Source organism: Mustelus asterias, chromosome 18 (assembly GCF_964213995.1).
Source record: "Mustelus asterias chromosome 18, sMusAst1.hap1.1, whole genome shotgun sequence".
Classification (NCBI taxonomy): domain Eukaryota; kingdom Metazoa; phylum Chordata; class Chondrichthyes; order Carcharhiniformes; family Triakidae; genus Mustelus; species Mustelus asterias.
The window spans coordinates 3,865,439-3,881,125 of record NC_135818.1 but is presented as its reverse complement, the minus strand read 5'-3'; the positions used below and the strand labels follow the sequence as shown (position 1 = coordinate 3,881,125).

The 15,687-nt window shown below is 41.8% G+C and overlaps 1 protein-coding gene across 7 annotated transcripts in view; it reads right to left on the bottom strand.

The window, feature by feature from the left end:
• Positions 1-6,937: 6,937 nt before the first annotated feature.
• Positions 6,938-15,687, bottom strand: part of cdin1 (CDAN1 interacting nuclease 1) — a 135,663-nt gene continuing 126,913 nt past the window's right edge. For all 7 annotated transcript variants that reach the window (XM_078233278.1, XM_078233280.1, XM_078233277.1 and 4 more), the window contains one exon: positions 6,938-7,913. In XM_078233278.1, coding sequence (XP_078089404.1) covers positions 7,760-7,913 — 154 coding nt within the window. In that variant the 3' untranslated portion in view covers positions 6,938-7,759. The remainder of the gene's footprint in view (positions 7,914-15,687) is intronic.

The window sequence follows — 15,687 nt, the reverse complement described above, 5'->3', positions numbered from 1 at the left end:
GGGGAGGGGGGGGCGGGGGTAGGAGAGGGGGTGTGACCGATCATCCTCTGGGGGGGGAGAGGAGAGAGGGTGTGACGTATCATCCCCTGGGGGGAGAGGAGAGGGGGTGTGACGTATCATCCCCTGGGGGGAGAGGAGAGGGGGTGTGATGTATCATCCCCTGGGGGGAGAGGAGAGGGGGTGTGACGTATCATCCTCTGGTCAGGGGGGCTCCGCTGCCTGTCTGCTGCCGATCCCTCCCGGCACCATTACTGGTTCACTACCAGCCACACCCATCTCTCCCGCTCTCTCGCACCTGCCGGGAAGAGTAATCTGTGGCTGGTAGTGTCCCAGTGATGGTGCCAGGAGGGATCGGCCACAGCCAGGCAGCGAAACCCCCCCGACCAGAGGATGAGACGTCACATCCCCTCACCACCCCCCCAGGGGATGATCGGTCACACCCCCTCCCCTCCCACCTCCCCCCCCACAGGGGATGAGACGTCACCCCCCCCCCCACCCCCCCAAAGGGGATGGTACGTCACACCCCCTCTCCTCCTCCCACCCCCCCCTCCCGCCCCGACCAGAGGATGACCTGGGTCAGGGAACCGTTGCAGTCTCTGACCCCGCTCTTCGGAAGCTGCAGCGGCGACTTCAGACTTTTATTTTGCAGGTCGGTTACAGCGCGGACGCGGATCGGGCCAGAAGACAGTAAAGTGGGATTTGGCGGTAGAGTTGGGCGCGCGGTTCATTAAGTTGATTTAAATGCATGCAAATGTATTTAAATCGTCGGGCTGCCCGAAAACGGGCACGAAGGTTTGGTAATATCAGGCCCTTAGACTCCGTTATTTTCCCCCCTTACTCTTCATCTTAAATTGTTGGAAATGCAAACTGATTATAGCTCAGCGAGGATTTACCCCACTGTGGCACTCACTTCCCAAGTTATTCTTCAATAAATGCATTTAAAACATCTGTACCAGTCCATCTTATTTTTAAAAAAATAATTTTTTTGCTTTTGAATTAATTTTTAAAAACATGTAACTGGCAATTCAGTCTCAAACACTTCTTTTATGTGCAACTGATAGATGGGAGTTCTGTGGGACTTCACCAGGCAGGATGTCATTCCATTTTAATCGAATTCAAAGTTCTGCACAGGTGTAATGTAAACTCACAGAATGGAAATGGAGAAAAGGCAGAACTTAACAATGGGAACCTTGGTCCACATGCTGTTGGAATGTGAAAATGTATAGATTATTGGAAAAATACATGATCTCCATCAAAATAATTCACATTTTATATTCACGTTTTCTCAATTACGCTATTTGAGGAGAAGGTTGGAAATAAAATGCCAGCAATGGGAACTGCTTGAACTCATTCAGATATGCAACAGATTGTATATTTCAAAGAATTTGCTTTCAAGTCACTTTGGTTCATTTTGAGTCCTTTAAACATCAAATTATTTTTTCCTGGTCCCCATTCTCATTTTCAGTTCTTGCTCTCAGATTTTCATTACTTTCCACCGAGATTTTTTTTTCATTTGAAGTCTCCAAGGGCACAACCTCAGACTAAAGGGACGATCCTTTAAAACAGAGATGAGGAGGAATTTCTTCTGCCGGAGAGTGGTGAATCTGTGGAACTCTTTGCCGCAGAAGTCTGTGGAGGCCAGGTCATTGAGTGTCTTTAAGGCAGAGATAGATAGGTTCTTGATTAATAAGGGGATCAGGGGTTATGGGGAAAAGGCAGGAGAATGGGGATGAGAAAAATATCAGCCATGATTGAATGGCAGAGCTGATTTGATGGGCCAAATGGTCTAATTCTGCTCCTTGGTCTTATGGTCCAATGACTCAATTGGGGGAATTTTCCCATCCCACCCACCACGGGAATCGTAGCGGGCGAGGGCTGGACCATGCAAAGGCCTATTGACTTCAGGCAGAATCTTCTGGTTTTGGGGTGAGTGCGGCTGGAAAATCCCACCCAATGTGTTTATCTATTCAGTGGCTGAGCTATATCACCCACACTCAATACCCAATCTATATCTTCAGCCCAACGGATGATGGGGCATTCCTGGGTTGAGGGGTAGGGGAAATCACCCATGGTTTCCACTACTGGGCACTGTCCAAGTGGTCCCCCCTTGGTGAGTCAGCCAGGACAAGTTTGGGTTTGACTTTAACATGGTCCAATCAGCTGGAACGCATAGTGTTGAGGCTATAAAAGGAAGAATGCCCACTTGGGTGAGGCAGTGGAGGGCATGAGGTACCCATGGAATTATATTTAATGCCTTCAAGAGAAGCAAAGGAATAAAACTGACAAAGAGAAAACATTATGGCACGGTGGCACAGTGGTTAGCACTGCTGCCTCACAGCTCCAAGGACCCGGGTTCAATTCCCGGCTTGGGTGACTGTCTGTGTGGAGTTTGCACATTCTCCCCGTGTCTGCGTGGGTTTCCTCTGGGTGCTCAGGTTTCCTCCCACAGTCCAAAGATGTGCGGGTTAGGTGAATTGGCTATGCTAAATTGCCCCTGGGGTGTGTAGGCTAGAGGGATTAGCAGGGTAAATGTTTGGGGTTGTGGGGATAGGGCCTGGGTGGGATTGTTGATGGTGCAGACTCGATGGGCTGAATGGCCTCCTTCTGCAATGTAAGGTTTCTATAATTCTATGATTACAAAACAGAGATGATTTAAATAAGGTGTAATGATGATCTGGCCAACCATCCTCAGCTGTTTCACCAATGTCCTTCCTTCCATCATAAGGCCAGAAGTGGGTTTGTTCGCTGATGGTCGCACAATGTTCAGCACCATTCGCAACTCCTCAGATACTGAAGCAGTCCATGTCCAAATGCAGCAAGATGTGGATCACATCTACGCTTGGCTGATAACTGGGAAGTAACATTAATGCCACACAGTGTCAGGCAATGACCATCTTCAACAAGATAATCAATCTCCCCATGACATTCAATGGCATTACCATGGTTGAATTTCCCCACTATCAACATCCTGAGGGTTACCATTGACCAGAAACTCAACAAGACTAGTCACATAAATACTGTGGACACAAGAGCAGATCAGAAGCTGGGAATAATGAGCAGAGTAACTTACTCCTGACTTAAACCCTGTCCACCATTTACAAGGCACAGGTCAGGAGTGTGATGGAATGCTCTCCATTTGCCTAGATGAGTGCAGCTCCAACACACAAGAAGCTTGACACCAACCAGGACAAAGCAGCCCTCTTGATTGACACTGCACTTACACCTTAAACATCCACTCCCTCCAGCACTGACGCATGACAGCAGTGTGTCCAACCTCCAAGATGCACTGCAGGAACTCACCAAGGTTCCCCCGATGGTATCTTCAAAGCCACACTCTCTACCACCTAGAAGGGCAAGGGCAGCTGGTGCATGGAAACACCACCATTTGCAAGTTCCTCTCCAAGCCACACACCATCCTGAATTGGGAACTATACGGCCATGCCTTCACTGGATCAAAATATTGGAACTCCCTCCCTAAAAGCACTGTGCACATGCACAACATGGACTGCAGCAGTTCGAGTAGATGGCTCACCACCATCTTCTCAGGGGCAATTAAGGATGGGCAATAAATGCTGGCTTAGCCAGTGATGTCCACGCCCCGTGAAATAATAAACAAAATGACCTGAACTGCTGTTTATGTTAAATTTCTTCTTAAATAATAGGAAGGCAGGAATCAAACTGAACTGCCTTCTTAAATGTGTCTAGACACAAACTAGTCTCATGTACAGTCATTACTTAAAAGATTAGAGTCTTAAAAATACTTTCTCATCATGATGAATATTATCGAATAGACATATGCGCAACAGCTCTTTATAAAGCTAATACAGTGAGCAACATAACAATACATCAGGAAAGGTTAAATAGCCTTGAATTATGGGTTTATAATGAATCATTGTCTACAGGGATGACAGATTGTCTCTTAAGTTATCTTGATCCAGTTACAAGACTTTAATGCAAGTGCTATTGCGGAAAAGTGATTTCACAATGCAAAGTTTTAGCAAGTTACAAAGTTTCAAGAGAGCGAATTGGTCAGGTTATAAAACACCAATAACCAAAATGGCTCTTTGGAGACTTTATTCTTTTATAATGGATAGTCATGGGTTGGAGGAGATCTTCAACACCGATCCTTCAACAGTACACAAGCTGAATTTATTCAGTGGTAGCGGCCCAATATAATCAAATCTATTTCATAAGCAGACATGGTTTGGACAAGTTAGCATAGAATGAAAATTGGTGTTGACTGACATGCCACCTATTCCATTAGCAGTACCCACACATCCCCTATAACACAGATGTAGTTGTAAGCTACAATTAGACTGAATGTAACATTCTAAGGCAAAGGCAATTCATTGGGTTTCGAAGGAACTTTTTAATGATCATACAAATGTTTATCCAACGTAGTTAGGAGAATTTTTTTCAGGTTTGGGTTTTCACGATCAATAAACTCCCAATTCTCAATAAACATAACTTCTGCATAAAATAGTAATGACTTGCCAGAGTAGAAGTCTGGATTCAGCTTTGTCTCAGAGTACGAAACATTTAAGTATTATTTGTAGTGTGCAGGACTTGCACCTAATTCTATTTATACAACAGCTTTATAGACAAGTAAAAAGACAGAGCAGACAACAACTGGAGAAGTATGTGATACTTAGTCCGAATAGAACACAGCACCTATAAAAGCATTTATAGTGTTGAAAAAAAGAGTTATCACTATCATCAGCTGGCAAGGAACTTGAGTGTTTAAGCAGAATCAAATAGTAAAAAGCACTAAAGATTTCAGGATATTTACCTAAAAAAGTCACTTTAAACTTGATAATTGCAACTAGCACACTGGGCCTTTATTACAGCACCGAATTATACTGTAGAGCAAGGAATGTGCAAGTCCAATTTCTTCCACTTTGTTGAGTTTTGAAGTTCTGTTGAGAAGGTGGAAGGTATTTTCTTCGTGGTGAGGGAGGGGGAAGTGGGCGGCGTGGGGAGGGGTGGTGGGAGAAAAGAGTAAGAGTGAAAATTTGAGAGAACATAATACCAATGTTGTGTAACATCTGGTGCTGCTGCATCACAAGCACAAGTGAAAGGCTGGCAGATATCTCTGCAGAAGGACGAGGCCCCATTGGGAACAGGAGACCGATAGTTTTTAAAGATTTGAACTTTCGGTTAATAGCTGAAAAGGATGACACAATAACATTCCAGGTTTACTGTCATGCAATAACAAATCACATTGTAACATTTTTACTTTAACAAATGACTAAAAACACGACTAGCTAAACGCTATTTTTGTAGCAATTTATACTTTTAAGTACAGAAAGGAACATCCCTCTTTTATATTTTCACACATCATTCTCTCCACAGAATTACAGTCCTTATAGCAAGCAGTCCACAGTTGCTTCCATCTTCCAACGTGTTTGCATTTCCCAGTTTCAGCAAGTAGTAACTTCAAGTGATCATCTCCAAACACTTCAATTCATCTTCAGAGTTTCCTAAATCCACTCCCAACAGCAAAACCTGATCTAATGATTCTTCCCCTCTGGCCATGCCCAAATTAATCTCCCAGAATTCTCCGATGGCCACAGGATGCATTTCTTCGATTATAAATAACCTCTCTCCTGCACCTGGCTGTGGTAACTTACAAAGCCCAGTATCCTCTCCTCTCTGCCTACACAAAATAAGACTGTGGTCGATGATATGCATTGATTTGTAGGGAACCCTGCAACCTGATCTCAAAAATGGCTTCTACTGCACTCTTTTCCATGGCAATTTGAAATGTATCAACGTAGAAAATATTGATGAGCAATTATTGAGAACCCAACTTTTATGCATCTTGGAACTAAATGGACAGTTTTAAGCACAATTGTTTACAAACTAACATTCTCAAAACATTTCTGAGACTTTAGCAAGACTCTTGGTCTCCACTGTTAATACATAGGCTGCTGCCATTGTATCTAAGTGTAAATACGTTGCACCTCCTGCTCAGTACAGTAATTGAAGCCTTCATGCAAACTTCAGAACAGATCACATTACCCCATTGTATGTTGCCTAAAATTTAACGACAGTCCCAAAATGTAATCATCTTGTAAACCTCATTATTGTAACAAAGGGTAGAAAGAATGGTTGGAAAATGACAAAACAATGCTCCAAGAAAAATTAATAAATTTAAAATCAAATCATTGTTAAAATAATTGAATCAAGAATGTATTCATTAAGATTAACACCATAGTTCTATACTATTAAGGGGCCATTTGTTTCTCAGTTCACAGCAGTTGTTGAGACCAGAGTTATACTGCTTATCATGTTTAATGATTTTTTTCAGCAATGCCAGCCCTGGATCCATGCGCATACAATGCACGTCAGTTCAATAACAGACACATGCAAGCATCATACCAAACACAAGTGCTCAAATGAAATTAAGAAATGTTTGGTGGCACGGTGGCACAGTGGTTAGCACTGCTACCTCACAGCGCCAGGGATCAGGGTTCAATTCCCGGCTGGGGTCACCGTCTGTGTGGAATCTGCATGGTCTCCCCATGCATCCCCTCCGGGTGCTCTGGTTTCCTCCCACAGTTCGAAAGACGTGCTGGTTAGGTGCATTGGCCGTGCTAAATTCTCCCTCAGTGTACCCGAACAGGCGTTGGAGTGTGGCGACTGGGGGATTTTCACAGTAACAATAAAGTGAAGCAGTTGAGGTGACCTCATTCAATGTTTTTAAGGCGAGGATAGATAAATTTTTGAACAGTAAAAGAATTAAGGGTTATGGTGAGCGGGCGGGTAAGTGGAGCTGAGTCCACAAAAAGATCAGCCATGATCTTATTGAATGGTGGAGCAGGCTCGAGGGGCCAGATGGCCTACTCCTGCTCTTAGTTCTTATGTAACTTCGCTGCAGTGTTAATGTAAGCCTACTTGTGACACTGATAAATAAATAAAGAAACAAACACAAAAAGACTGTTTGGCATACATTTATTGATGAGGAGTTACATTATTGAGATACACCCAAAATCTTGTTGTACATGCAAGTTCTCAGAAAACAAAGTTGCATTGCTGTCTATAAACTGGAGTCATGATGTGGAGATGCCGGCGTTGGACTGGGGTAAACACAGTAAGAAGTTTAACAACACCAGGTTAAAGTCCAAAGTCCAAAGGACTTTAACCTGGTGTTGTTAAACTTCTTACTGTATAAACTGGAGAACATGTTTGTAGCATGTAATTGCTAGGAAATTAATTCCCTCTATTTTAAGGCATTACCCATTCAGATGGCTGATCTAATAAACTATATTGCCATTTTCACATGATGCAACACTAACATGGTATCTGCGACCTTTGTAAATCAATTTGCATGGGATCAAAGAATTTGAGGCCATTTTAAAATTGTACAATATGTCATAAAAGCAGTCTCCCCCTACATTCACAGCAGAGTAAAAAAAAACAGCAAATAACTTTTTGAACTGTTAAAACAAACTGCGATTTGCACCTTCCAGCGCCAGAATTTTAGCCTTTTCCAGATTCGGAGAAAAGAATTCGGAAGTTGGAAAGATTAAGACTATCTATAAAGTATTGACACAGAGGGAGATACTGATAATGAGTGGTATGTGTCTGTAGTTCCTGGCTGCTCACAGAAGTGTGTTGCTGAAATAAAGCAGAAACACTGAATGTGTTTTTCTAAAGAGGTATTACAGTGACCCAGGGCAGCAGGGGGTTCAACTAAAGTTCAGGCAAAACCTTTGCCAGTAGTTTGCAATGCAGAAAGTCACAATCACTTCCGGATTCACCTTTTCTTTCCATTGTCCGTGGTGGTCGAGGCGCAGTGCAAGGTTGTGATGTCTTCAGGGAAGCAATCTTTCAGTAAGATTCCACGGTCACGATGACAGTCCAACTCCTCAATAAACCCACACCAGTAGATGACTAATCCAGGTCCAAATCTGAAAATCAAATGTAAAAAATGCTTTTTAAAAAACAAAACCACACAAAGAACACAACTGCGACACAGCGTAAATCGGTATATATTAAATCAGGCTCTCATTTTATCACACAAATATTTAGAAATTGAGGATTAAAGTTTTGTAAAATAAAATAATGAAAATCTGCTAAAACATCTTGTGCTAATATCAATAATGGTGCCCGGGCAAGCAATGCTAGTGGCATCTAATGCTGCCAAGTAGTACGCCTGCTCCTGCTGGTGTTTGTTACCCCCATTTGGAGCTGGAATAACAGTGCGAGTACTTGCAGAGTCAACATAAGCACTTAAAATTCAATCCCCATTTCATTCCGAATAAAGGGTTCTGGATTTTTCATCAAAACAAGAGAGCCCTATTCGTGGACCTAAGCAAATGTTTTTTATCATATATTTGTGAAAAGTCTTTGGGGCTCATTCACAGGACGGTTACTGTCCCAAGTTTATTGAAAGTAATCGAGGCTGGCACATCAACTTCACACCATGGAGCCATACACTGAGAATCCAAGTAGGAACATTGCAGCGAGTTCCACCATGGGATGGCAACATGGTGAGTCACACACAATCAACAAATAGATCAACAGTCCATCATCATAACTGATGCACTAAAACAATGGAAGGAGCTAAAAGTATCTTGCCCTAAATCAAACGTCCCACCATTTCTTTTTATTCATTTGTGGGACATGGGCATTGCTAGCTGGCCAGCATCTATTGCCCATCCCTAGTTGCCCTTGTTCAGAGTTTGAGAGTCAAGCACATTGCTGTGGCTCTGGAGTCACATGTAGGCCAGACCAGGTAAGGACGGCAAGTTTCCTTCTCTGAAGGATATTAGTGAACCAGATGGGTTTTTCCGACAATCGTCAATGGTTTCATGGTCATCATTAGACTTTTAATTCCAGATATTTTTTACTGAATTCAAATTCTACCATCTGCCGTGGCGGGATTCGAACCCGGGTCCCCAGAACATTAGCTGAGTTTCTGGATTAACAGTCTAGCGATAATACCACTGGCCCATCGCCTCCTTTAAGAGCAGAGCTTAAAGCGTACACACCAGTTATTTCCCTCAAACCCAACAAAGAGAATCAAATCTTGCTTCACCCAATGTAAGATACCAGTGGCTACCAACATAGGCCAGACAATGCTATTTTGGAGTCAGTGTTGACACCATAATGTTTGGAGTAGGTTCTTGTGTTCATAAATCATAGTATCTGTGCAGTGCATAAGGAGGCCATTGGGCCCATCGAGTCTGCACCAACCACAATCCCACCCAGGCCCTATTCACGCAACCCCACATATTTACCCGGCTAATCCCTTGACACTAGGGTCAATTTAGCATGGCCAATCAACCTAACCCGCACATCTTTGGACCATGCTGCAGTGTGTAGCATTGCTCATTGTACTGAATTTCCTGGAAATAACTTCACTCCTCCTCTCTCATACAGCTAGAAAATGAATAGGCCTTGTATGTTTTTTGCCCGAGGATGCAGCAATCTGCCTCTGAGGGACTGTCACTTCACAGTTACTGGGAGCCTGTGCCAAAAGACAACTCCACAGGATTTCTGTGAAGATTAGTGCGGCAATGTCGTAGCTTTGGCCATTTGAAAGGGGAGGTGAGAAAACAAAAAGGCATGATGTGCCCCAGCATGGAACTGTACTATCAGCTTTGTGGAAGGAGTTACTGACAGCCGAGGGTACATTTTACTTCCACTGGTTGAAAAATTGCTCAGAAAACTAATGTGAAATGATGCACTTTATTCTTTCAGTGGATAGAAAAATATATATTTTGGGAGCAAGGAAGTAAAAATATATCTTGCACACATTTCAAAATTAGGACATAATGCAAATACTATTTCAACAGTCAACAATTTTAATTCAATGCCATAGATACTTAACTATAAGTTGCCTTTATTTAAAAAATGACAAACAGTTGTTGTTCTAATGTACATTGCAAGAAAAAACAGTTCAAGATCCAGGAACTGTGCCGTAGCCTTTAAATGGATATATGGAGCCCACCAGGCAATCTCAGGAAGTAGCCCTGTGGAATAGTTGACCCATCAGGAAGTTCGGACCTTCAGCCAGAGTTCATAAAGATGTAATCACTATCAATCAGAATGTGTCACCGCTAGCTCTGCGCATCGGAATTTCAGTTTTCCTTACTGCCAACATCCTAACCGGTTGCTGGATTTTCAGTGTTATTGCGCAGGATTGCAATTAAAACTGTCCAATGATCAAAACATCCTCAAGTCACAGGAGGTCGAACAGACGTTCTCGTCCCACACCCAACTATCTTCCAGCATTATGTCAAAATCATAAAAATACCACGAGGTATATAGTGTAACACAAGATGATCAAATGTACACGCAGCACAATAAATCTGGTGGGATACACATCCTCATTCAAGTCACCATTTACATATTATACAGCAGTCTTAGTGAAGGATATAAGGATATTAATGATAAGGACTTACTAGGCAAATAATAATTCTGTGCATATAAATTAGAGACAACATTACATTCTGCACCCTCTCCTTTCCTTCTCTATGAACGGTATGCTTTGTCTGTAAAGCACGCAAGAAACAATACTTTTCACTATATGTTAATACATGTGACAATAATAAATCAAATCAAATCAAATAGATAGCGGATAATATGGCTGGAATTCTCCGCACTTGCCAGCGGCTGGGATTCTCCAGTCTTGCTGCAATGAATGGAGATTTGGCTGAGGGATAAATTCTCTGTTCTCGCTGGCAGCGGTTTGGGGTGACCATGACATGAGAATTCCGGCCTATATACTTTAGCAGAAAATATCAGGTTGGTCATCAATTAGCAATAAGAAAGTTTTGAAGTGAATACATCACTCCTCAGGCATCACACTTTGTGTAATACACCTACAAATCGTAACAAAATATTCTTCTTTAGAATCACAGAATCTCTACGGTGCAGAAAGAAACCACTCGGCCCACTGAGCCTGCACCGACAACAATCTCACCCAGGCCCTATCCCCGTAACCCCCTGTTAATCCCCCGACACAAAGGGGCAATTTAGCATGGCCAATCAACCCAACCCGCACATCTTTTGGACTGTGGAGGAAACCAGAGCACCCGGAGGAAACCCACGCAGACATGGGGCGAACGTGCAGACTCCACACAGATAGTGACCCAAGGCCGGGTCCCTGGCGCTGTGAGGCAGCAGTGCTAACCACTGAGCCACCGTGAAAAATTTAAATTAGGATCCAAGTGATCACAGAATGCGCCTAACAGTAATTAGTCTGTAACTGATCTCATGAGCTGCCTGTTTTGAGCCAGTTGGACTTTGTGCCTTTAAATGCAGCCAAATTAAACACAATCTGCTGATAACTTCCATATAAAATTGTGCATTGTCTTATGTTGCCCACAGCAATTTACATAACAGAATGTCAAATTTGACTTTTCTTACTTCTGTGTAGTAAACATGTGTGCGACGTCCAATATAGAGAGGTGCAGTGCAAATAAAATTAACACTAACTATGTCCACGTGAGACACCAGGTAACAGGCGTTCTTGGACGAGGAATTTTCTGATGAAGTTGTGGCTCACTGGATATTAACTTAACATATTAATGTTTAAAATGTCAGATTTTCAGCTCTTTGGCCACATAGCCCTGTCTTTCCCATTTAAGGAGAAAATAATTTTCCTGGAGACACAACTAGTCACAACTTAAATTGGTATAATGGAAAATTGCCAAGTAAACCAGGGCCACTGCTTTTAAAGTATTTCAATCTTTGTCAAAAAACAGAAGAGGGAAAAAAAACTTTTAGAACTTAAATTACCTCAGTTGGCTTTCTGCAACACTTTTCCAAACAATTAAGCCTTTAAGTAATAGTTATGAAGGCACACTCTTTTGAAGTCACTGTATTTTGTGTGCCAAATGATTGTGAGTCTCAGTCAAATGTAAAATTGCTTAACCTCATTCCAGGACCCAGAAACTGAAAGTGGATTTGAGGAGTCCCTATTGTATGCTGAAACATGACTCAACACAAAAAGAGTTCTCCTCTATCGCCTCTTTTGTCTATGTTCCTTATGGGTTTGCTTAAAACTGGCAAAATCAACTTACCTGTAATTAAAATGGAATTGCATTTCACTACCAGAGGACCTCACCATTTTAAGCAACTATTCACTTGAGATACAAATTACAGACTCACGCAGCTTTAACTGTACAGAGTACTTCAGTATTGTTACTTGCTGCAATGTATTTTGTGGTCTTTGTGTCATGAATATTAAGTTTTTGTATAATTTGTCACAAAGGATTTGATGATATTAAAAAGAGTAACTACACCTGGGAGCCCTAAGAAGCACATCCACGCCATTTCTTAGTGTACTCTGCAAGAGTGATCCAAACCAATCCTGCCAAAAGTGCACCTGAACAGATTTTTTCCCCAGCCTCACTCCTGCACTTTTATTTAATCTTTAAACAATACTGTTGGTTGCCTGAATCTTGCCTCAGGTAATGGATCATTACAAGTTTGTACATCAATTTCTTGTCCTCTGCTGCTATATGGAGCATTTCTGTTCCTTACTTTGGCTTAAATTCCTTCTTCATTTGCATTGGTGTTCGTCTTTTCTTATCTTCGAGTGTTGTAATTGTTGTTATCCAATTCAGAAAATACATTTAAGGAAGTTATTAGTGGGAAATTCCTGTGGACAACCCGCATGAATAAAATTGGACTGGATAGGTTTGAGTCAAAAGTCCTAAGCTAATCATCTGGTAAGTGTGTGGTGGATACTGGGCGATTGTATTGTATGCTTGCACATACTGCAAATTGCTTATTTTTAGCATTAACCTACATGCATAACCACAACTCTATATTCCGAACAGTGCTGACTCAGTATTTGGGTTGCATATCTATTTTATACATTTAATAAATTGATTGAGATTCTGCCAAGGTGCAGAAATCTGGAATTTGATGAGTATCAGAACATCATGTTGGCCTATGAATTTTGCACTTCAGTAAAACAGTTCTTTCAATATTGATTTAGACAGTGAACAAACAGCAACTTTATTTTTCTTGACACTAAGAAGAATAGAGAACAAGAGGCCATTCAGCTCACTGTTTGATTTTCTAGAGCATTTCAAAAATAATCTCACCGCTCTGCTTTCCTCCACAGCCCTGTATATTCTTTTCATTTTATCTTTTAAATAGGGTTGCCAACACTCCAGGATTGGTCCGGGGATGGCAGGACTGTTATAAGAGGAGAAATTGACTAGGCTAGGATTGTTTCGCTGGAGTTCAGACGAATGAGGGGAATCTCATAGAGACTTACAAAATTCTAACAGGACTAGACAGGGTAGATGCAGGGAGGATGTTCCCAATGGTGGGGGGTGTCCAGAACCAAGGGTCACAGTCTGAGGATTCAGGGTAGACTATTTAGGACGGAGATGAGGAGACATTTCTTCACTCAGAATCGTGAGCCTGTGGAATTCATTACCACAGGAAATAGTTGCCAAAGCATTGAATGTATTCAAGAGGTGGCTAGATATAGCACTTGGAGTGAATCAGCCATGATAGTGATGAATGGCAGGGGGAGGTGCAAAGGGCTGAATGGCCTCCTCCTGCTCCTATCTTCTTTGTTTCGATGTTTCTATTCTTTAGGAATTGAAGATCAATCCCTAGGATACTGCTTTGTGCAACTCTGGAGAAAAATCATCGGACATTAAAAAGATTGTTCTATTTTGTCATTTTCTCTCAATATTTCTGTATAATGGATAAAATATTGAAAATCTTAAAAAGGCTGTTTGGCTGACAGTTAAATATCCAATTGGGTAATGGGTCTTTTTGCTTTCCAGTTGGTGCAGGAAGGAAGTTCTTCAAAAGGATGGGTGCGCTGGTTGACTAATGGATGAAACGTGGAGCAAACCATGTGATGAAACCTCAAGGAACACATTTCATTACAGTTGGCAACCCTACTTTTAGAACGATGGCAGCAAATGTTTGAACAGGTACAGTCTGAACCGCTCACAACGGTAAAGTGCTATATCAACTCTCCAGGTAAAGGAATTCTCCTAACTTTTCTCCTCACTCTCTTAGTGACTTCAAAGTAAGAACCATCAATTCCACAGCCAGAGGGAATAATATTTTCCTCTTCACTCCATCAAAACCCTTCATCATTTAAAAAAAAATCTAAAATCTTCTGTTGGCTTCCTCTCTTTCAGTGTGGTCTCAATATCTGGTCCATTCTCACAACCATTTTCCCTGCCTCGTTGTAGTCCTTGCAAATCATCAGCATTTGTGCTCCATTTTCTTGTCTTTTCTACAACGGTTGGCCCAAAGCTACACACTATTTCACAAAAAATTGCCCCTCTGGACACTTTTGTATCTCTCCCCTCTCACCTTAAACCTATGCCCTCTAGTTTTAGACTCCCCTACCTTTGGGAAAAGATATTGACTATCTAGCTGATCTGTGCCCCTCTATTTTTATAGACCTCTATAAGATCACCCCTCAACCTTCTACGCTCCAGAGAAAAAAGTCCCAGTCTATCCAGCCTCTCCTTATAACTCAAACCATCAAGTCCCGGTAGCATCCTAGTAAATCTTTTCTGCACTCTTTCTAGTTTAATAATATCCTTTCTACAATAGGGTGACCAGAACTGTACACAGGATTCCAAGTGTGGCCTTACCAATGTCTTGTACAACTTCAACAGGACATCCCAACTCCTGTATTCAATGTTCTGACTGATGAAACCAAGCATGCTGAATGCCTTCTTCACCACTCTGTCCACCTGTGACTCCACTTTCAAGGAGCTATGAACATGTACCCCTAGATCTCTTTCTTCTGTAACTCTCCCCAACACCCTACCATTAACTGAGTAAGTCCTGCCCTGGTTCAATCTACCAAAATGCATCACCTTGCATTTATCTAAATTAAACTCCATCTGCCATTCGTCAGCTCACTGGCCCAATTGATCAAGATCCCGTTGCAATTGGAGATAACTTTCTTGGTGTCATCTGCAAACTTACTAACAATGTGACAATAATAAACCAAATCAAATCAAGTTTGTAGACAGGAACCACTATATGCTAATTTTTGAACACAAAGATGGTTTGATTCCACTCTGTATTTTTATAATGAAGGCAGGGTGGTGAGGCATGTCCAAGCTCCAGTCTGAGCTGTAGATGGTTCAACAGAAGGAGGCAGATGCTGGGAAACTGCATGATCAAAATGCACAGATGTTGTTGGAAGCTCTAATGAGTTTTTGGGGTATAAAGACTCAACTGAACCAAGGGTTTTGAAGTAATAACTTTCATGAAAGTACAAGATGGTTTGGACACGTACTGCTAATAAAAATTACTTTGTTTAAAACCATGTTTTGGATAATTGAAATTTCAATTACTATGGTTAGGGAAAAGGCAGATCTTTCTTCCAAAATGAAGCATTGGGATGATTTTTTTTAAAAAAAAGGGTAAGGCACTCTGATAAATTCCCTGCTAACCAATTTCAAAGAACTATGAACGGAAGTGGAAAGGCAATCAACACAAAATTAAAATCAGCTTAAAAGCTAAAGTTAGCAATAAAACAGTTCGATGCATTTCGGCTATTTTGTCTGCAGGAGGTTGGGAAAATTTCCACTCAGTATTATAAAGAAAAATTCATAGCAGCTGGAGGATAACCAGATAAGTACTTCTGACTACTTTCTGAACAGGGCTCGGTGCCAGAACATTACTCAAATTTGGAGACTAGCAACAAGTCTTGCAATAAAAAAAACCAAG